Here is a 21,735-nt window from a genome sequence, read left to right as displayed (position 1 = left end):
GTCTGGACTTTGACTTGGCCATTCTAACACCTGGATACGTTTATTTGTGAACCATTCCTTTGTAGATTTTGCTGTATGTTTGGGATCATTGTCTTGTTGGAAGATAAATCTCCGTCCCAGTTTCAGGTCTTTTGCAGACTCCAACAGGTTTTCATCCAGAATGGTCCTGTATTTGGCTGCATCTATCTTCCCCTCAATTTTAACCATCTTCCCTGTCCCTGCTGAAGAAAAGCAGGCCCAAACCATGATGCTGCCACCACCATGTTTGACAGTGGGGATGGTGTGTTGAGGGTGATGAGCTGTGTTGCTTTTACGCCAAATATATCGTTTTGCATTGTGGGCAAAAAGTTAGATTTTGGTTTCATCTGACCAGAGCACCTTCTTCCACATGTTTGGTGTGTCTCCCAGGTGGCTTGTGGCAAACTTTAGACTAGACTTTTTATGGATATCTTTGAGAAATGGCTTTCTTCTTGCCACTCTTCCATAAAGGCCAGATTTGTGCAGTGTACGACTGATTGTTGTCCTATGGGCAGACTCTCCCACCTCAGCTGTAGTTCTCTGCAGTTCATCCAGAGTGATCATGGGCCTCTTGGCTGCATCTCTGATCAGTCTTCTCCTTGTCTGAGCTGAAAGTTTAGAGGGACGGCCAGGTCTTGGTAGATTTGCAGTGGTCTGATACTCCTTCCATTTCAAAATGATCGCTTGCACAGTGCTCCTTGGGATGTTTAAAGCTTGGGAAATCTTTTTGTATCCAAATCCGGCTTTAAAACTTCTCCACAACAGTATTATGGACCTGCCTGGTGTGCTCCTTGGTCTTCATGATGCTCTCTGCGCTTTCAACAGAACCCTGAGACTATCACAGAGCAGGTGCATTTATACAGAGACTTGATTACACACAGGTGGATTCTATTTATCACCATCAGTCATTTAGGACAACATTGGATCATTCAGAGATCCTCGCTGAACTTCTGGAGTGAGTTTGCTGCACTGAAAGTAAAGGGGCCGAATAATTTTGCACGCACCACTTTTCAGTTTTTTATTTGCCAAAAAAGTTTAAAATATCCAATAGATTTCGTTTCACTTCACAATTGTGTCCCACTTGTTGGTGATTCTTCACAAAAAATTTAAATTTTATATCTTTATGTTTGAAGCCTGAAATGTGGCAAAAGGTTGAAAAGTTCAAGGGGGTCGAAAACTTTCGCAAGGCACTGTACATGTGACCAAGCCTTATAGTTTCCTATACATATTTGTCACCGACTGTGCCATAGTATCCAAGCACCTATAGGAAGAGTACATACACTCCTGTGGTAAAGTAGTGTTCTCCAATTATTGGAAAAGGGAAACATGCGCCATATGTGGTCCTTAACCACTTCAATACCAGACACTTTAAACCCCTTCCTGCTCAGGCCAATTTTCAGTTTTTAGAGCGGTCACACTTTGAATGACAAATTACTCATGCAACACTGTACTGAAATAAAATTTTTTATCTTTTCTTCACACAAATAGAGTTTTCTTTTGGTGGCATTTAACCACTGGGGTTTTTATTTTTTGCTAAATATACAAAAAAATAAATGCTTTTCTCCATTTCGGTTACAAAACCTTTCAAATAAACAATCTGTATTCATAAATTTAGGCCATGTCTACTGCTACATTTCTTTGGTGAAAATAACCCAAATCAGTGTATATTATTTAGTCTGTAGGAAAGTTATAGAGCTCACAAACTAGGAGAGCGATAAAGAATATATATCTCTGAAAATCGATCAACCCTGATGTACTGAAAAAGCCCAGAGTACTATTTCTTGAAGCCCAGAAATGCTAGCAAAGTACAAATGACCCATTTTAGGAAAGTAGACAGTCCAAGGTTTTGGCCGCTATCACATGGTACAGATGCACTGATTGATCACATGGTATAGATGGGGCCAATCACAGATCAACACAATAGTACATGAATGGTTTTCATTCATAACCATTCATTGTGCACAATTGCCATTTGGTCTTCTGCGATTGGTCACTGCAATCACATGGCATCGGCAATAGCCCAGTACACTGATCTGTCATCGCAGCATGCCCTATGGTGTGCAATCCCGAGAGGAAGTCATATGATGTCCACCCAGGACAGCAGCGCTCCCACTCGCCCGTCTTATTATAGGCCAGATGGGCCAACAGTTCAGAACAGAAGTTGGCCAAGTACCACAACAGAATACCAAAAAAAAAAAAACACACAACTCACAAAAGAAACAATTTCTGTAACAATATCTGTAACTAGTTTATTCAGCAACATATTGAACACAATGAAAATGTTTTATGCAACCATCGGCTACTACTATATTAAAAAGAAAAAAAATATATACTTATTTCGCCAAAACATAAAAAAACCTCATAACAAAATTCTTTTGGAAGCTTCTTTTCCACATCCCGGACAGCTGGGCTTGTCAAATGTATTAAATAAAAATAAAAAAGACCAGGTTTACATTCTTCTCTTCTGTGTGCTTATATATAATACTGAAAAGGGGACAAAAAAAAAAATTATGAGCATGGGTAAACAAGAATACACATTCAATACAAAATACTGCATATAAACTATGAAGCACAAACTGTTGCACAAGTACTCCACATTTTTTAGTAGCTATTAGTAGTTAGATTCAAATGGATTGCACATTTGAATGTGACTTAAGCTGGCCATACATGGATCAAAATTTGGCCAGTTCAGCCAGCAGAACACAATAGTGCTGCGGAAGGCATTCCCCCATTAACACTGACTGTGTTGATAGAAGCGATTTTCTTTCCTTCCACCTGTGGAAAACCGAATGATTTATGGGACATTTTGGGGTTCATTTACTAAAACTGGGGAGTGCAGAATCTGGTGCAGCGCTGCCTAGAAACGAATTAGCTTCCAGGTTTTTTGTCAAAGTTTAATTGAAGAAGCTGAAGTTAGAAGCTGACTACCATGCACAGCTGCACCACATTCTGTACTCTTCAGTTTTAGTAAATCAACCCCATTATAGTGTTACAAGCAGGACTTAGGAATAATGTTTTTTTTTATTTTTATCAAGGAATAAAAACTGCATATTAAAAAGGAATAGTAATAATGAAGTGGAATTGCAAGGTTTTCATCCTGTACACAGGACCCTCCGAGAGATAGCCATGTCAATTGCATTTTAAAAGACAAATACTGTACATTGAAGCCTAGCACTTGTAGAGTAAATTACAGCAACTGTTTTAAAGGAATAGTTTAACCTAACAAAAAAATTTTTTTTTATATTATTTATATATATATATATATATATATATATATATATATAAAAAAAAAAATTTTGTTAGGTTAAACTATTCCTTTAAAACAGTTGCTGTAATTTACTCTACAAGTGCTAGGCTTCAATGTACAGTATTTGTCTTTTAATATATATATATATATTTTTTTTTATTACATACACACACACAGTATATGTGACAAAAGAAAATGTACAATTACTTTTTGCATTAGAGCCTTCAGAGCCTTGCAACTGCAATTAGGAAGTAATCAATTGACTGCAAGTGCAGTGACATCGCCACACTTGTGCTCCCTTGAGATCTGCAAACTCCTCTTCTGTGGTGGCAGGTGGAACTTTTAGTCTTCCATTCTAGGATTTCAGGGAATGTACGACAGGGCTGCATGGATAGAGCCATGCACAGACATGCCGAAATCAAAAGTTAATAGAATGCTGCAAGAAGAGGTGCTTGTGATTCAGGTAAGTAGGGGGTGGTCAGCTGGGGAATGTGACCATGTTATGTCTTAACCAGTTGCCGACCGCCGCACGCCGATGTACGTCGGTACAATGGCACGGGCAGGCATAAGGACATACATGTACGTCCCTTGCCTCCCGCGGGTCGGGGGCCCGATCGGGCCCCCGCCCGGTGCCTGCGGCGGTCGGTATTCGTACGGGAGCGATCCCGGACGAGGGGACGGCCATTCATTCATGGCCACCCCCTCGCGATCGCTCCCGACGAATAGAAATCCCCGGTGACATCACTTCCTCTCCTGTAATGTAAACACAGGAGAGGAAGTGATGTATTCTCTCCTCCGTGTCGGTATTTTTCGTTCCGACACGGAGGAGAGCGGATCAGTAAGTTGCACCAACACTCACACACACAGTAGAACATGCCAGGCACACTCACACCCCCCCTTTACCCCCCGATCACCCCCCCAATTACCCCTGCCCCCCAGTCACAGTGACACCAATGTCATTTTTTTTTTATTTTTTTTTTTTTTTTGCATTGGTGTCATTTGTGACTGTAATAACTGTTAGGGCAGTTAGAGTTAGCCCCCTTTAGTTCTAATGTACCCCCCTAACCCCCCCAATAAAGGTTTAACCCCGTGATCACCCCCCGTCGCCAGTGTCACTAAGGCTGGGTTCACATTGCAGCGGTTTATGAGAACGAATGTGATTCGCACCGCACTGCAGTGCAAATCACATCCGATCTCTGTGCGATTCGAGTTCAGCCATTCGCCGCACCCGCCGCACCCGCCGCACCCGCCGCAAATTCGCACGGGACCCTTTTTTTGGCCCGCAGCAGAATCGGATCGCATGGGTGTTCACACCATGCGATCCGAGTTTGCAGATCGCACTGCGATATGCGAACTGATCTGGGGGTGTCAGTAACATTTCACTGACACTCCCAGCAGTTCGCATAGGGCAGTGTGAACTGCCGCCGGGAGGCATGCGATGCGGGAACCCGCCGCGGATTCGCGGCGTTTCCGCATCGCTCCAGTGTGAACCCAGCCTAATAAGCGATCATTTTTCTGATCGCCGTATTAGTGTCACAGGTGACGCTAGTTAGGCAGGTAGGTATTTAGGTTCGCCGCAGCTTTTTATAGCGCCAGGGACCCCCATATACTACCGCATAAAGCCCCCTGATTGCCCCCTAGTTAACCCTTTCACCAGTGATCACCATATAACTGTTACAGGTGACGCTGGTTGGTTAGTTATTTTTTTATAGTTTCAGGGCACCCGCCATTTATTACCTAATAAAGGTTTAACCCCCTGATCACCCGGCGGGTGTCATTTGTGACTAATAACTGTTAGGGCAGTTAGGGTTAGCCCCCTTTAGTTCTAAGGTACCCCCCTAACCCCCCCAATAAAGGTTTAACCCCGTGATCACCCCCCGTCGCCAGTGTCACTAAGGCTGGGTTCACATTGCAGCGGTTTATGAGAACGGATGTGATTCGCACCGCACTGCAGTGCAAATCACATCCGATCTCTGTGCGATTCGAGTTCAGCCATTCGCCGCACCCGCCGCAAATTCGCACGGGACCCTTTTTTTGGCCCGCAGCAGAATCGGATCGCATGGGTGTTCACACCATGCGATCCGAGTTTGCAGATCGCACTGCGATATGCGAACTGATCTGGGGGTGTCAGTAACATTTCACTGACACTCCCAGCAGTTCGCATAGGGCAGTGTGAACTGCCGACCGGGAGGCATGCGATGCGGGAACCCGCCGCGCATTCGTGGCGTTCCCGCATCGCTCCAGTGTGAACCCAGCCTAATAAGCGATCGTTTTTCTGATCGCTGTATTAGTGTCACAGGTGACGCTAGTTAGGCAGGTAGGTATTTAGGTTCGCTGCAGCTTTTTATAGCGCCAGGGACCCCCATATACTACCGCATAAAGCCCCCTGATTGCCCCCTAGTTAACCCTTTCACCAGTGATCACCATATAACTGTTACAGGTGACGCTGGTTGGTTAGTTATTTTTTTATAGTTTCAGGGCACCCGCCATTTATTACCTAGTCTCACTAGTGTACCCCTAAATTTAGGGGTGTCTACTTTCCAAAATGGGGTCATTTGGGGGGGGTTTGTGCCATCTTGGCATTTTATGGCCTTCAAAACTGTAACGCCCTTAGAAAGCCTGAAGGCGGTGCTTGGTTTTCGGGGCCCCGTACGCGGCTAGGCTCCCAAAAAGTCCCACATATGTGGTATCCCCATACTCAGGAGAAGCAGCAGAATTTATTTTGGGGTGTCATTTCACATATGCCCATGGCATGCGTGAGCAATATATCATTTAGTGACAACTTTGTGGAAAAAAAAAAAAAAAAAAAAAGTTTGTAATTTTCCCGCAACTTGTGGCAAAATATAAAATATTCCATGGACTCAACATGCCTCTCAGCAAATAGCTTGGGGTGTCTACTTTCTAAAATGGGGTCATTTGTGGGGGTTTTGTGCCATCTTGGCATTTTATGGCCTTCAAAACTGTAATAGGTAGTGAGGAGTGAAATCAAAAAATTACGCCCTTAGAAAGCCTGAAGGCGGTGCTTGGTTTTCGGGGCCCCGTACGCGGCTAGGCTCCCAAAAAGTCCCACATATGTGGTATCCCCATACTCAGGAGAAGCAGCAGAATTTATTTTGGGGTGTCATTTCACATACGCCCATAGCATGTGTGAGCAATATATCATTTAGTGACAACTTTGTGTAAAAAAAAAAAAAAAAATTTTTTTTTTGTCATTATTCAATCGCTTGAGGCAAAAAAATAAAATATTCAATGGGCTCAACATGCCTCTTATCAATTTCCTTAGGGGGTCTACTTTCCAAAATGGGGTCATTTGGGGGGGTTTTGTACTGCCCTGCCATTTTAGCACCTCAAGAAATGAGATAGGCAGTCGTAAACTAAAAGCTGCGTAAATTCCAGAAAACGTACCTTAGTTTGTAGATGTGACAACTTTTGCGCAAACCAATAAATATACAATTATTGACTTTTTTTTTACCAAAGACATGTGGCTGAATACATTTTGGCCTAAATGTATGACTAAAATTGAGTTTATTGGATTTTTCTAATAACAAAAAGTAGAAAATATCATTTTTTTTCAAAATTTGCGGTCTTTTTACGTTTATATCGCAAAAAATAAAAATCGCAGAGGCAATCAAATACCATCAAAAGAAAGCTCTATTTGTGGGAAGAAAAGGACGCAAATTTTGTTTGGGTACAACATTGCATGACCGCGCAATTACCAGTTAAAGCAGCGCAGTGCCAAAGTGTAAAAAGACCTCTGGTCATTTACCAGCAAAATGGTCCGGTCTGAAAGTGGTTAAAGAAGGAATTTCAGGCATGGATTTTTTATACATAGTTACATTGGACCAATGTAACTATGTATATACTATACCTGGCCGATGCCTCTATAAGATGGAAATCACTGAAGTAGACACGGATACTCCACTTGCTTCTGGGTCCCATCTAGAGCAGCTGGCTTGCTGTATTCTGACAGGAGGGCAAAGGTGCCATTCATCTCAGGAGCACTGCATTTCCTGAGATGAAGCGTCCCTTTCTTGCACCATGCAAAATTATGCTTTCCATGTGCAATGGTAAATTCCACAGGATGAGGGCTATCTGGCTTTTAGCAAGGTGGAAAATATGGAGTCCGAAACACATTTATATTTCAGGACTTCGGTTTAACAACCAAGGACAGCGAAGCAGGCTGGAAGATGGCACCTTGAGGAAGAAGGGACTGGATGATCCAGTAAGGACCACAGAGCGTCCGCTAGGAATCTGTTCAATGTCCTCCTGGGTCAATTCAGTGCAATGAGACTCACTGGTATGCCTTCCCACTCTTTCCTCCAAAACAGAAGAGACACAAGCTAGAGAAGAGGAAAGGTGAGTGCAAAGGCACAGAGTGACTAGGGGATCCACTCCAAAAGCCAGAAGCTCCCCGGACTTGGACACGCACCTGTACAAATTGTGGTGGAGCCTGGACGCCAGTAGGTTTCTGTATAGCGTCCCCCACTGGAGAAAGCAAGTGAAACTCCTACGGATGGAGGGACCATTCTCCAGGATCCAGCTTTTGGCGATTTAGGAAAGTATACTTGCTAATTTTCCAAGCCTGGAATGTGAATCGCCAACCGGGCTGAAAACGCAAAGTTCTGCCAAAGTCAGAATGAGCTCTGTGCAGGGCTGGATAGTCACCAATCCAGGGCTGACTTGATTTTAGTGCTCAGATGTTGAGTTTAACCCCTTCCCAACTGCTAATATACGTCAGCAGAATGGCACGGGTGGGCAAAAGGGTGTACCCGTACGTCCCTCCGTGCAAGATGCCCAGCGGACTCTATGTCCGGCGGTGGCCTGCGATCTCTATGAGGAGAGGCAGGACAGCGAAATGTAAACTAGGCATTTCCCTGTTCTGCCTAGTGACATATGGATCTACTGCTCCCCGTCATCAGGAGCAGTGATCTCTGTCATGTCTTAGGTAGCCCATCCCCCTACAGTTAGAACACACATAACCCCTTGATCGCCCCCTAGTGTTTAACCCCTTCCCTGCCAGTGACATTTATTACAGTAATCAGTGGCTAATTTTTTTTTTATAGCTCTGATCACTGCATAAAATGTTAATGGTCCAAAAATAGTGTCAAAAGTGTCAGATCTGTCTGCCGCAATGCCAAAAAAAAAACTAACAAAAAATACAAACAAACACCACACAGATCACCGCCATTAGTAGTATATAAAAAAAATAAAAATAAAAAATCACCTATTTTGTAGATGCTATAACTTTTGCGTAAACCAGATCAATATACGCTTATTACGATTTTATTTTAGCCAAAAATATGTAGTAGAAATATTATATATATATATATATATATATATATATATATATATATATATATATATATATATATATATATATATATATATATATATATATATATATATATATATATATATATAGGCCTAAACTGAGGAAGGAATTTTGTTATATATATATATATATATAACAAAATTCCTTCCTCAGTTTAGGCCTATATATATATATATATTTTTTTTTTTTTTTGGGGGGGACATTATACCAAATATTGCTTTTTTTTCCCCAAAATTGTCAGTCTTTTTATGTTTACAGTGAAAAAAAAAATAGTAAAAATTGCATCAAATTTGGTTTACATCATCGCATGATCGTGCAATTGTTAAAGTGACGCTGTATCACAAAAAATGGCCTGGTCATTAAGGGGGCAAATTCTTCCGGGACTGAAGTGGTTAAAGATTCTTGAATGAAACAGGCTGTGAGACTGCTTAGATGGGGGTTACCACCAAAATGAACACCTTCATGCAATCACAGAGGGGTGCTCCAGGGAACATACACTATATTACCAAAAGTACTGGGGCCATCCCCCAACTGTTTCCACAAAGTTGGAATGAAATTGTCCAAAATGTCTTGGTATGTTGATACCTTAAGAGTTCCATTCACTGGAACTAAGGGGCCAAACCCAACCCTTGAAACGCCACCCCACACCATAATACCCCCTGCACTAAATGATTTGCACTAGTGCACAAAACAAGGTCCATAAAAGACATGGATGCAGGAGTTTGGGGTGGAAGAACTTAACTGGCCTGTGCGGAAACCTTACCTCAACCCGACAGAACACCTTTGGGATGAATTAGAGTGGAGACTGTGAGCCAGGCCTTCTCGTCCACATCAGTGCCTGACTTTACAAAATGTGCTTCTGGAAGAATGGTCAAACATTGCCATAGACACTCCTAAAATGTTGTGGACAGCCTTCACAGAAGAGTCGAAGGTGTTATAGCTGCAAAGGGTGGGCCAACTGAATTTGGAACTGTATGGACAAAGACTGGGATGCCATTAAATTTCATGTGTGTGTAAAGGCAGACACACCAATACTTTTGGTAATATAGTGTTCGTCTTTGGACTGAAGGAGTCAAAGCTTTTCCTGTTGAAAGACACACGTGCCATGACGAGGCCCAGATACTCCAGGTGGTGCAGCGGTTGAAGCGTCAACTTTTGGAGATCAAAGATACACCCGTTCTGCAGTACTTGCAATGTCTGTTACTCACTGGTCTTTGGACCATCCTCCAATTGCTTTTGCAGAAGTAGGCCTTCCAAATACCCCAGGAATACCCTGGACTCACAGAAGAGCCAACACCGTGGCCAGCATCTCCGTGATACTGTGGCTATACCGAAAGGGCAGAACCAAAAACAAGAAATGCTGTTCCCCCACCGCATTCAAAGGGAGTGGTGTTGAAGCAGAAAAATGGGTATTTGGGAGGTAGGCATACACCATGCAGTCCCCCTGATGGGAAGAAACAATCACTGAATCAGATTCAATACGGTAATTTTAAATGTGCAGAAATTTGTTCAAGCACCTTAGCATCCAGGAGGTGGCTACACAACCATTTGGGTTGGGCACCATGAGCAGATTGGAATAACCTTTCTTGCTCTGCAACAGGGGGGCAATGAACCGATAAGAGAGCAATAGGCCCAGTGCAGCAAACAGGGCTGCCCCATTTGTCAGGTAGAAGAGACATTTGAAGGCAGAAAGCGCGGAATCAAAACAGCAGCTTGAAACTTCTGGATGCGTTTTGAAGCCAGATAGAGATATCGTAGGTCTATATAGCTACAAGTGGAGGAATGCTTTGCAAGAATGAGGGTGCCCCTCCATTGGGGAGGTGTTTTTTTTACAGTAGAATACATGTTTAGCCCCAAATTAACAGAATGAAAGAAGCCCTTCTCTGTTCCCAACATAGATGGCTTTTGTCGCATCTTTAGATGTAAACAGTGTTCTTTCGTCCCATAATGTTCTGGATAAACGTATCCAAGGCATTACCAAAAAAAATTTTTTAACTTTGAAATTTTCTAGCTGCTTTTTGTAGGGGGTTCTCACCTCATATGGATCAACATAAGTCCCAGGCAAGAGTTTTCAGAGAGAAACTTCCAACCCAAATTGTACAAAAGTGCAATGGTTTGAGAGAAATCTCCAGGTGCTGCCTAGTGGAAGAACCTGATTTCAGGTCCCCGGGTTTATTTGCTGTGCGCTTAGTCCAGACAAACCTCCACTGATGCAATGGCAAGTTGCTTGGCTGCACAAGCCATAAAGAGGGACTTTGTCCACTGGGACTATAGGTTTTATTCACATAAGGCACAGCAGGGTCTTCCTGTGGGCTCATCCTTTTTTTGCAAAAATAATCTTCCTGTGAGAACTGCTGTGCAAACCGCTTGGGGGTGCAAACAGATGGGCTCAGTCCTTGTATAGACCCTCCTCAGTGTGAAGATGCATCAGAAAGGATTTGGCTGGATTGATAGCATTGCATGACCCCCCCAAGGGTTTAGGCAGTAACAGCTTTAAATTTTTAAGCACCACCTCTGTGAGCAACAGAGTGTACCCTTGTGTTTGGGAAATGTTGGTGGCTGGAGTATCCTCCCAAGGAGGATTCTTCCATGTCAGAGGCATCTTCTTCCTTGAACCCTTTCCACCTCCTCTTAACCCTAGAAGGGGTGAAAAAATTGTCTCACAGGGTGCTACCTCCAGGTAGCAGTTTTAGGCGTTCTGCCATAAATCCTTGCAGAGTTCTGCCAATTGTTCAAGAACTATGGCAGAACAAAATGCCTCGTCACAAAGTTCTCTCAGGAAGGAACCTCAAAAAGGAGTGAGAAACCGAATGCTGCAGAGCCAGAGTTGGTAGAAGAAAGACTGTCCGCAACTGTAATGTGGGGGTTAAGTCCCCCAGATTCCTGTTCCCCTTTAATTCAGACCTGCAATGTTTACTGTGCCCACAACGGGTGCAGTATTCACAGTATTGATCAAGGGTAAGGGTGTCTTTTCCAGCATCTCACCACCTGAAGGGCCCAAGACCCCCTTGTCACAAAGCCTGTGCCGTATTGTCGTGGAGATGCTCAGTGTGTCCAGTGCAGTCGGTAGCCAGTCCAGAAAGGTTGGTAGCCACACATGCAATTTGCAGAGATGGGCAGGCTGCACCATGCGTGTGTAGGGAGGCCACACATACACCAGTGGTCCTTCTGTGCTACTGGCTGGGCAATGCGTCCACACCCAGAAAGACTGTCAAAGAAGCAAGGCTCCGACTTGGGCACAGTGCTGCTGCTGCGCCAGCTGTCTGCTCCCTGCAGCTACAGGGCATGGTGGTGAACAACCTTACTGCATCCAAGTTTCTAAAAACCCCAAGGGCAATAACCTGCACTCCAGAAAGGGGCAACTTACTTTGAATCTTAACACTTTATTCTTAATCTCTCCAGGTCAGGCGTACCTGCAGGTCAGGCGTTGGATCTTCAAGGACTGGGCTCTGCCACAGCAGACCACAGACCTGGATGTGATTATAGCAGCCTACCAGCTAACTTTCACAATGCAACTGCCTGCCAAGTTGAGCGCCTAATGAAGGATTCAGTGTTAGTAGCAGTTTACAGGCTGTCCCCATTCTTCACGGTCTTTTGTCCAAAAAACTTGATGCGAGTGTCACACAGGCAAAAACAGTAAACAAACACAGAGAAAAATCGCTATTCTGTGATGTGGGCAGTAGTAAAGTTGGTAAAGGAGGGGATGGGACAAGTGAGAAGCTCATTCTGGCTAGTTCCACTGCATTTTCTCACTGTTCCATCTTAAGCAAGGATGAATCTTGCTGCTAGTACAACTGACATCACGCCTTGGCCTGTGCCCCCTTACATGTGTGCCAATTTCCTCTATTTGCCAATACTACTACCTGAACGGCTAGTGCTATTAGCAGCAGCAGCTTCCTGATTGGCAGGCCTTTAAATTGAAGTTAGGCCAATTGCATGACTGCTGAAAAGGCTCAAGGCAGCTTTCCTCTTTTAGACTAGAAAGTAACAAGTGTAAATACCAAATTGGACTTGGTAGTTGCCTCTGGCAATCCCCTGTACAGCAGAGCTTAAACTGGTAGAGGAAGAAACAGCACTAGAATATTTTTTCTGCAGTACCGATGTGTTTACAAAAGAAATGCGTGCTACAGTAGGGAGGTAGCAGATGAACATGAACAAGCTCATCAGTTGGTGATTTCTCTCTCCCTATGCAGTCCATACAGTGAGGGAAAAAAGTATTTGATCCCCTGCTGATTTAATACGCTTGCTCACTGACAAAGAAATGATCAGTCTATAATGTTAATGGTATGTTCATTTTAACCGTGAGAGGCAGAACAACAAATCCAGAAAAACGCATTTCAAAATAGTTATAAATTGATTTGCATTTTAAAGTGGGGTACCCCCTAAAAAAAAAAAAAAAAAAATTTAAAGTCAGCAGCTACAAATACTGCAGCTGCTGGCTTTTAATAATCGGACACTTACCTGCCCCAGGGTCCAGCGATGCGGGGGAACGAAGCCCCCCCCTCGCTCCCCGCTCCGTCATGCATACTGTGGGCACCCACTGCGCATGCACGAGCGGCGCAGGGCGCCGTGATACGCCGTACAGTCACCTGGGACACATGACAGGTCCCAGGTGAATGTGCGGCGCGAGGGGAAGTGATGTCACCAGCCCGGGCAATGAGGAAGGCAGATTACGAGGGACCCCCTAGCAACCGGTATTTAGAGGTGAGTAAAAGTTTTTTTTTGCCAATTTTTTTTTTTTTTACGAATTTTAAGCAGTTTTAATTTTTTGGTGGCAACACCACTTTAATGAGTGAAATAAGTATTTGACCCCTTATCAAAACATGACTTTGTGGCAAAACCCTTGTTGGCAATAAGGATGAGCTCAGGCGTGTTCGCATGCTCCACATGCAGAGCCCGCCAGGAAGTCGGCACAGCTCTGCGCTAATCACGGGCTGTGAGACATTGCCGATGCGTGGCTGCAGAGATCGGGAAATGTCTCACTGCCTGTGATTAGTGCAGCGCTGCGCTGACTTCCAGGTGGGCTCTGCACGTGGAGCATGAGAACACGCCTGAGCTCATTCTTAGTTGGCAACCATAGAGGTCAGACGTTTCTTGTAGCTGGCCACCAGGTTTGCACACATCTCAGGAGGCATTTTGTCCTCAGGCCTCTTTGCGGATCCTCTCCAACTCATTAAGGTTTCGAATCTGACGTTTGGCAACTCAAACCTTCAGCTCCTTCCACATATTTTCTATGGGATTAAGGTCTGGAGACTGGCTAGGGCACTCCAGGACCTTAACCACTTCAATACAAGTCACAGGGTTTTTTACCTGTTACCCCATAAAGTTCATGTGTAATGACCCCAAATGGTTGGGTTTATATTTGCAAAGTATTTCAAACTAACAAAGCTGCAAAATAATATTTTTCTCAGCATACTCTGCTTTAATTTGGCTCCACCATTTCTAAAATGCTTTTTAAGCCATCATATCTTGATTTACCATTATTTCCACGGATAAATGCATCTCCATATTTGTTCTTCAGCTGTCCATTTACATATTCTTCGGTCTGTTCTAAAGCAATGTTCATGTACCCATCTAAGCAAGCCAACACCCCTGTACATTATAAAAAGAAAAAAAAAAAACACTGAATTGCGTACCTAGAAGTTCACACTGATCTAAGAAGCCACAATACAAAATATATTTATATGGAAACATTTTTCTTTAGCCTTCATCTATTGTGAACCAAATTTAACCAATTTAAAAAGAATGGTCATATTCTACCTGAACAATTACATGTTTAGTCTACCAGCAATACAAATCTTGTAAATATTTGTTGCACTTACAATTGTTTGTATTTAAAATATTAAAGTGGTTCTAAAAAGGCAGAAGCTTTTTTTTAAGTTATAAAGTAATTTTTTTTTTGTAGTGGTTTTGCACAGAGCAGCCCAGATCCTCCTCTTCTCGGGTCCCTCACTGGCTCCTCCTTCCTGCTGAGTGCCCCCACAACAAGCTATGGGGGCACCCGACCCGAGCTGCAGCTCTGTCTCTATTCAGACACGGAGCGGCAGTTTGCCCCCCCCCCCCCTTTCCTCATTGGCTGACTGATTGACAGCAGCGGGAGCCAATGGTGCTGCTGCTGCTGTTCAGCCAATCAGGAGAGAGATTACCAGACGGCTAAGGCACTAGTTTTCAATGCTGGATCGAGATGGGGCTCAGGTGCCCCCATAGCAAGCTTTTTGCTAGGGGGGCACTCGGTAGGAGGAAGGGGCCAGGAGCATCAGTGAGGAACCTGAGAGGAGGATCTGGGCTGCTCTGTGCAAAACCACTGCACAGAGCACGCAAGTATGACATGTTTGTCATTTTTAGCAAAATAAGACTTTAGTATCACTTTAAGGACTCATGTATGCGATGTTTACACCACTGAGCCTTGAAGCATAACATTTTTGGTGTTTTCCTAGCCCTTGGGAGCTGTGGTGTCATGTACAGCCACTCATGAAAGTGAATGACTGTACGCAGCAAGCTTTTTGTAAATGCACATTCAGCAGAAATCATACCCATCTAAATACACACAGCTTTATCGAAAGTGTGAACAGTTTTTACATGCATCTGCAGTTTAGATCACACTGCACAGCATGAGACATAAAAGTGTCGGAAGAGGCCCCTGTCCCCATCAACATGGGGGCAAGGTGCTTGGTGGGGGGGGGATGCAGATCACATGCCATCAACAAGCACCCACCCAACCCCCCCCCCCCCCACCTTACATGAGATAAGGTCTCATATTGGATTTTGGCGTGGCGGACTGGAAAGATTTGCCCCCCCTTAATGACCAGGCCATTTTTTGCAATACAGCACTGCGTCACTGACAATTGTGGGATCATGCAGTGCTGTACCCAAACAAAATTGACAACCTTTTTTTCCCACAAATAGAGCTTTCTTTTGGTGGTATTTGATCACCTCTGCGGTTTTTATTTTTTGTGCTATAAACAAAGAGCGACAATTTTGAAAAAAAATTACTATTTTTAACTATTTGCTATAATACATATCAAAAAAACTAAATTTCTTCATCAGTTTAGGCCGATATATACTCTTCTACATATTTTTGCTAAACAAATAAAATTGCAATAGGCGTATACTGATTGGTTTGAGCAAAAGTTATTGCGTTTATAAACTACGAGATAGATTTAGGGACTTTTTTTTTTACTAGTAACGGCGGCGATTTTTTAGCGGGACTGCGACACTGCAGCGGACAAATATAACCCCATATGACTTTTTGGGGAGCAGTGACATTATTGAATTGATCAGTGCTATAAAAATGCACCGATCAATGTAAAAATGACACTGGCAGGGAAGGGGTTAACACGAGGGGGTGATCAATGGGTTAACTGTGCTCCCTAGGTGTGTTCTAACTATAGGAGGGGTGGGCTGCCAGGGACATGACAGATCACTGTTCCCAATCACTGGGAACAGTAGATCTCTGTCATGTCCCTTGTCAGAACAGGGACTCACTTTTTTTTTTTTTTTTTTTAACTTTACACAGATCCCCTCTGTACTAGGCAATCGCGGGTGGACATCGAGCCTGCCTGATCTGCGGCACGATACCGCCCGCAACTGTGTGAGCTGCTGTACAGCTACGGCAATTTGCACAGGAGAGCCGCCTTTTAAGAAAATACTGGGTTTATGGCAGCTATCTGCTGCCATAACCCCATTATTTAAACACAAAATACCAACATATATCCATGGTTGGTGGTCCGGAAGTGTTTAAATGATAACCTTAAAGCAGTATTAAATCCAAAGCCAAAACTAATATATTGCAGCTTACCAATCAGATGTGGTGACCCTATTAGTTTTCTTTAAGCTTTTTTCACAATTTTCACCTGGTGATCTGGCCAGTAACACAACTCCTGTATTATACAGACACCACTCTGGATGAATGAGCATAGGGGGTGCATTTGAACAACAGCATTGTCAGTCTGGGGGAGGGGAGTGTTGGTTGTACTACCATATTTAAACACAGTAACAAACTAAAGTTGAACTCCAGCTAATACTTAATCAGTTACAGCAAATAATTTTTTCCCCCCTTTCATGATAAACATTCAATATAAATAAAAGCTGATAATTTTAAGCACCCCTTGTCAGTGGTAAATAGTTTGTCTCATCCCTGTAACTGATATATATGGTAAGAGCTTGTTCTTTTGAAAAACAGACTTATTAGAGGCATCACCAGATGAAAATAGAAGAAAGCAAGCCTAAAAAGGAAACAAATGCAGTCGTCACATCTACGAATTGGTAAGCTGCAATATAGTAAAGGTTGGCTTTTGGGCTTAATACCGATTTAAAGCTGAGCTATAGTTACATAGTCAGGTTGAAAAAAAAAAAAAAGAAAAAGTCCATCTAGTTATAAAACAAAAAAAAATAAAAAAAATAAAAATAAAAAAAAAAACACAATCCCTTCACCCAGTCGATTCAGAGGAAGGCGAAAAACCCCAGCGCAAAATGCTCCAACAATGCATGCATAGTCTTAGCCCCCAAGTGCATAACTTTACATTTATCAAGATTAAACCTAAATTTCCCACTTAGTTGCCCAATTAGACAGAGCATTGAGGTCGGCTTGTAAATTGAAGACATTCTGTAAGGACGTTATTCCACTGCATAGATTAGTGTCATCTGCAAAGATAGAAATTGTACTTTTTATCCCAGACCCAATATCATTTAAAAAGGGTCCCAACACTGTACCTTGGGGTACACCACAGATGACCTTAGACTATTCAGTCATTACTTGGGGAAGCTTGCAGTGAAGCCAACTGCACATGCATGAACCGCGCTGCACTTTTGTGAATGGCCCTGTGGTGGGGGAAGGAGGCCAAACTTCTGGGGGACCTCACAGCAGCAAGGTCTCACGGAAGTGGGATGGGTACCTGTCAAACACAGGTACCCGTGGAGCTTCCACTTTTGGGTGGAACTCCCCTTTAAAAAATATCTTCATAATAATGGACAACCTTTATACATTTTTATATTACAGGCACCTCTGCCAATCAGAAGATCTCTATACTGAATTTCAACCAGTAAGTAAGCCTAGGTTCACACCTTCGCCGCACGCGGTGCGTTCTGGTTCACCGCTTGGGATCCGACTTCAGCACGAATTTTGGGCTGAATCCGGACCAAAAGACGCACAGTAAAAGGCACTGGACCTGCTGCGGAGATATGTGAACCGGCTCCATAGAGAGCCAATCAAAATTTCCTACTATTGCGTATTGGATGCATAGAAACCACATCCAATTCGCAATGGTGTAAACCCAGCCTAAAGGTTCTGAAGATAGGTTTACACTTATGGGTGTGGCTGCAACCATCCGCAGTGAAAGGGCACTGCTGTCATTCATTCAGAATGGCACCCCCATGCATGGAGAATATAAAAATCGCAGTGCGTGTGGGTGCAGGAACTGCAGGGAAATCGCAAGATGACCATTCGATTTCCCCGCGGACTGCGTTTGGAAAAGGTGTATGAAATGAATGGACCGCCATGCCCGCGGAATTTGTGCGTTGCAAAAACTTTAAGTAGATTAATGCTAGGTTTACACCTTAATAAAAAAATAAAAAAGTTTGACATTAAAACAAATGCAGGCACAAATACATCTAATACTATTATTAGTTACCTCGATAGTCAACTCCAGAATTAAGTTTCACGACAACAGGTCGTCCAATAATCTGCTTCAAAAAGTCACTAGGGGTTTGTTTTCGTAGACTCATTCTGATACTTCCTAAAATCAAGAAAATAACTTCAAATATAACATCAGTAAAACATAGGAGGACTTTAAAAAATCTCAACAGAGGCTACAAGCAAATGGTCACACCTGTAGTATTCCTTTTCTACAGGTAAATGATTTGAAGATGTAAGCTCTTCAACGTCACCTGTAAAAGAGAACTTGTGACTGTACCCCATTCACCGCTCTCCATTCTGCCCTCCTGTACTCAGTGGAGTGGATGGGAGTGGGCCCAGTTGGCATCAGACAGCTAGGTGGATCCCAGCAAAATGGTCCTTTTAGAGCCAAGAGCAGCTCTGTAACTTCGGTTTTAGCCTTCTGTCAGCTGCCTCTGGGTAACAGGAGAGCAAAAGTAAGTGCCCGCCTGTGATCCACAAGAGAAGTATAGCCCAAAAAAAAAAAAAAAAGCTTTGGTCATACTTCTCTTTTAAAGCAGACCTTCACACAAATAGACCACTTTATATTGTGGAAATCCTGCCAACACTTTTTTTTATTAAAAGGGGTTGTAAAGACAGAAGGAATTTTATGTTAATGCATCAAGTTAAAAAGCCTTCTGTGTGCAGCAGCCCCCCTCACACTTACTTGAGGTTGCTCTCTATCCACGAGTGTCACAGCCATCTGAGATTCTCCCTTCTGATTGGATGAGACACAGCAGCAGTGCCATTAGCTGTCAAAGTCAGCTAGCCAATCAAGGGAGAAAGGGGGTGGGCCGGGGCTCTGTGTTTGAATGGACACAGGGAGGGGGCTCCCATTGCAAGCTGCTTGCTGTGGGGGCACTCAACAGGAGGGACCGGCTGGCATCACAGAAGAGGGACCAGAAAAGAGGATCTGGGCTGCGCCGTGTAAATCTACTGCAAGAGAGCAGGTAAGTATAATATGGGAAACGGATACCGTTTTTTTTTTTTGCTGGTGAGTACCGCGACTTTCGGTCAAGTATTCAGATACCGAGTACTGATACCTTTGTGGTGTGATTTGATGAATGAATGGGCTCAAATTGCACTGCACAGAATCACAAGTAAAATGAACAGGAATGTAATGCGATTCTTGTCTGATTCACATGCAGTTTCCTGCACTGCTCCTGCGTGAGCCTAAGCTAAAGGAGCAGGAGCTATGGGGGAAACTGCATATGATTCACACAGCAATTGCACTGCAATCCTGTTCGACTAGCATGCGATTCTATGCAGTGCGACTTGAGTCCATTTTGTACGGACTCAAATTGCACTGCAAAGGTATCGGAGCATTTGCTTAGTATTAGCAACGATACAACGGTGCAGCCCAATCCCATAGGAGGCTTGTTAGCTTCTTTGCAATAGAAATATATATAAAATAAAAATAATTTTTTTTTAAAAAGTGTAAATAAAAAATTGTATAAAATAAAAAAGTAAAAAAGCACCTCTGTCACCCCCCACACACCCCCTGTGTAAAGCCCATGTGCGGCATAGGGTGAGTACATGTTTAACCATAAATTGTGCTACAGGTGTGGTCTAGCACTGCAAAACCCCTTTCACACTGAGGCGTTTTTCAGACGCTACAGCGCTAAAAATAGCGCATGTAAAGCACCTGAAAAAAGCCTCAGCTGCAAACCCAGTGTGAAAACCCAAGTGCTTTCACACTGGGGCGCTGCGTTGGCAGGGGGGGGGGTCACAAAAAGTCCTGCCAGCAGCTTCTTTGCAGTGGTGGAGCAGCGAATACACCGTTGCTACACACCGAAAACAATGGGGCAGCGCTGCTATACCACCGGCAAAGCGACGCGGCAGCCGCCCTGCTAGGGACCGAATACCTGTGCTAAAACACCGGTAAAGCGTCACGAAAAATGGTGCCGCTTTGACGCTGACGCCTGGGCAGCTCAGTGTGAAAGGGGTCTAAATGTCAGAGAGAAATAATTCTATGACGAGAATGCTAAACTACAGTGGCTATGGAGAATTTTAAGTACCCTAATGATTTGCGATTCCACGAGTGTGAGCAAACATTTGGGAATAATATCTTTTGCATTCATTTTGGTGTATTTTCTTCCTGAAAATATGGGTTGGGGAAATCACTGCGCAAATGACTGCTGTCATTTTATTCTCTGGGGCCTCTGCTTCTAGAAAATATATACTATTTGGTTGGGGAGGTCACAGTAACTATGCAGACTCGATCACGTGTGCATCAAATAATTGTAGGGGGGGGGGGGGGAGATTACTATAATGTAATTAGGGAGTGATTGGCCCCATTTGTCCTCAGGACAGGTTTCACCACTTTAAATAAAGGTGACAGGGAATCAGAAAATTGCAGGTGAGGGTAGTGTGACACCTCTTCCGGTGACAACTGGGAGGACTTCTGCCCACTGTGTCCTTTGCACAGGAAATAGAAGCAATCTTCCCAACAGTGTCAGAGGATTTCAGCATTCCTTTAGCCGTCATACAATTGGTGTCCCTGCTCTCCTGAATGCAGTCCTAGAGTTTATACCGCTAAAGATGTCACTGAACTGAAAGCTCGGTGGCTCCTTTCATCGAGATACGTTTGTTCGACTTGTTACCTGAGGCTTGCTATCGCTCCTCAATGTACAGTCTCGCGCTCGCTTTCTCCCTTCAGAATCTGGAGCCTTGTTGATCCCGCCTTTTCCGTCTGTGTCACGTCCGGTAGCCGGGCGAGCATGCGCAATAGTGATTGATGCTCCTTCGGCCATTGAAGTTTAGTCATCCTACCGAAGTTCTCGGCGGCGCATGCGGAATGACAGTTTAGAGTCAGGCGGCCATCTTTTGTTTGGGCCACCAATCACTGAATCTCAGGGGTGTGTTCTTTTGATACCTGGCAGCTTGATTTAAAGCTGAATTCCAGAAAAAAGGACAAACGCTTGTTTGCAGTAGGGATTGCCCTCTAACCATTTCAGTCCCGAGCCGCTTTTTGAGATTTGTTATTTACAAGTTCAAAACTATTTGTTTTTGCTAGAAAATTACTTTGAATCCTCAAACATTATATATATATATATATATATATATATATATATATATATATATATATATATATATATATATATATATACACACATATATTTTTTTATTTTTTTTTAAACACCATAGATTATAAAATGGCGGTCAATACTCATCAAACCGTATTTGCGCAGCGGTCTTACAAGCGCATTTTTTTTTGGAAAAAATACACTTTTTTGAGTTAAAAAATAAGACAACAGTAAAGTTAGTGTAGCGGCCATTACACTCAATGGGAAAGCCTTGACTTTTGGGTTACTGGGTACCTCCGCTTGGCTTGTTCTTCCTGATCTAGAGGTTCCCAGGGTTAGTACCCGACGACTTTGGAGGCTGACACCATAAAAGTCCTTTAGAAAGGTTCTTTTTGCAGGGGTAACATCCAACAAACACAGTCTCGTATGGGAACAGAGGGTAAGGGTGAAGAAACTCAGG

At 43.4% G+C, this 21,735-nt stretch overlaps 1 protein-coding gene across 1 annotated transcript; it reads right to left on the bottom strand.

Annotated features, from left to right (window-relative positions):
- Positions 1–2,241: 2,241 nt before the first annotated feature.
- On the bottom strand, positions 2,242–21,002 carry LSM6 (LSM6 homolog, U6 small nuclear RNA and mRNA degradation associated). The gene is made up of 4 exons (XM_077476991.1): positions 20,853–21,002; positions 18,227–18,331; positions 14,076–14,189; positions 2,242–2,502 (listed from the first exon to the last, which is right to left on the bottom strand). Exons 2-4 carry the CDS (start codon positions 18,318–18,320, stop codon positions 2,468–2,470), a joined length of 243 nt encoding a protein of 80 aa, XP_077333117.1. The 5' UTR covers positions 18,321–18,331; positions 20,853–21,002; the 3' UTR covers positions 2,242–2,467.
- Positions 21,003–21,735: the final 733 nt, after the last annotated feature.

This window comes from Lithobates pipiens, unplaced genomic scaffold (assembly GCF_037356315.1).
Source record: "Lithobates pipiens isolate NorthernLeopardFrog02 unplaced genomic scaffold, aLitPip1_a1.2 Scaffold_13, whole genome shotgun sequence".
Classification (NCBI taxonomy): Eukaryota; Metazoa; Chordata; class Amphibia; order Anura; family Ranidae; genus Lithobates; species Lithobates pipiens.
The sequence above is the reverse complement of the archived record's forward strand: the minus strand, read 5'-3'. Positions and strand labels throughout refer to the sequence as shown.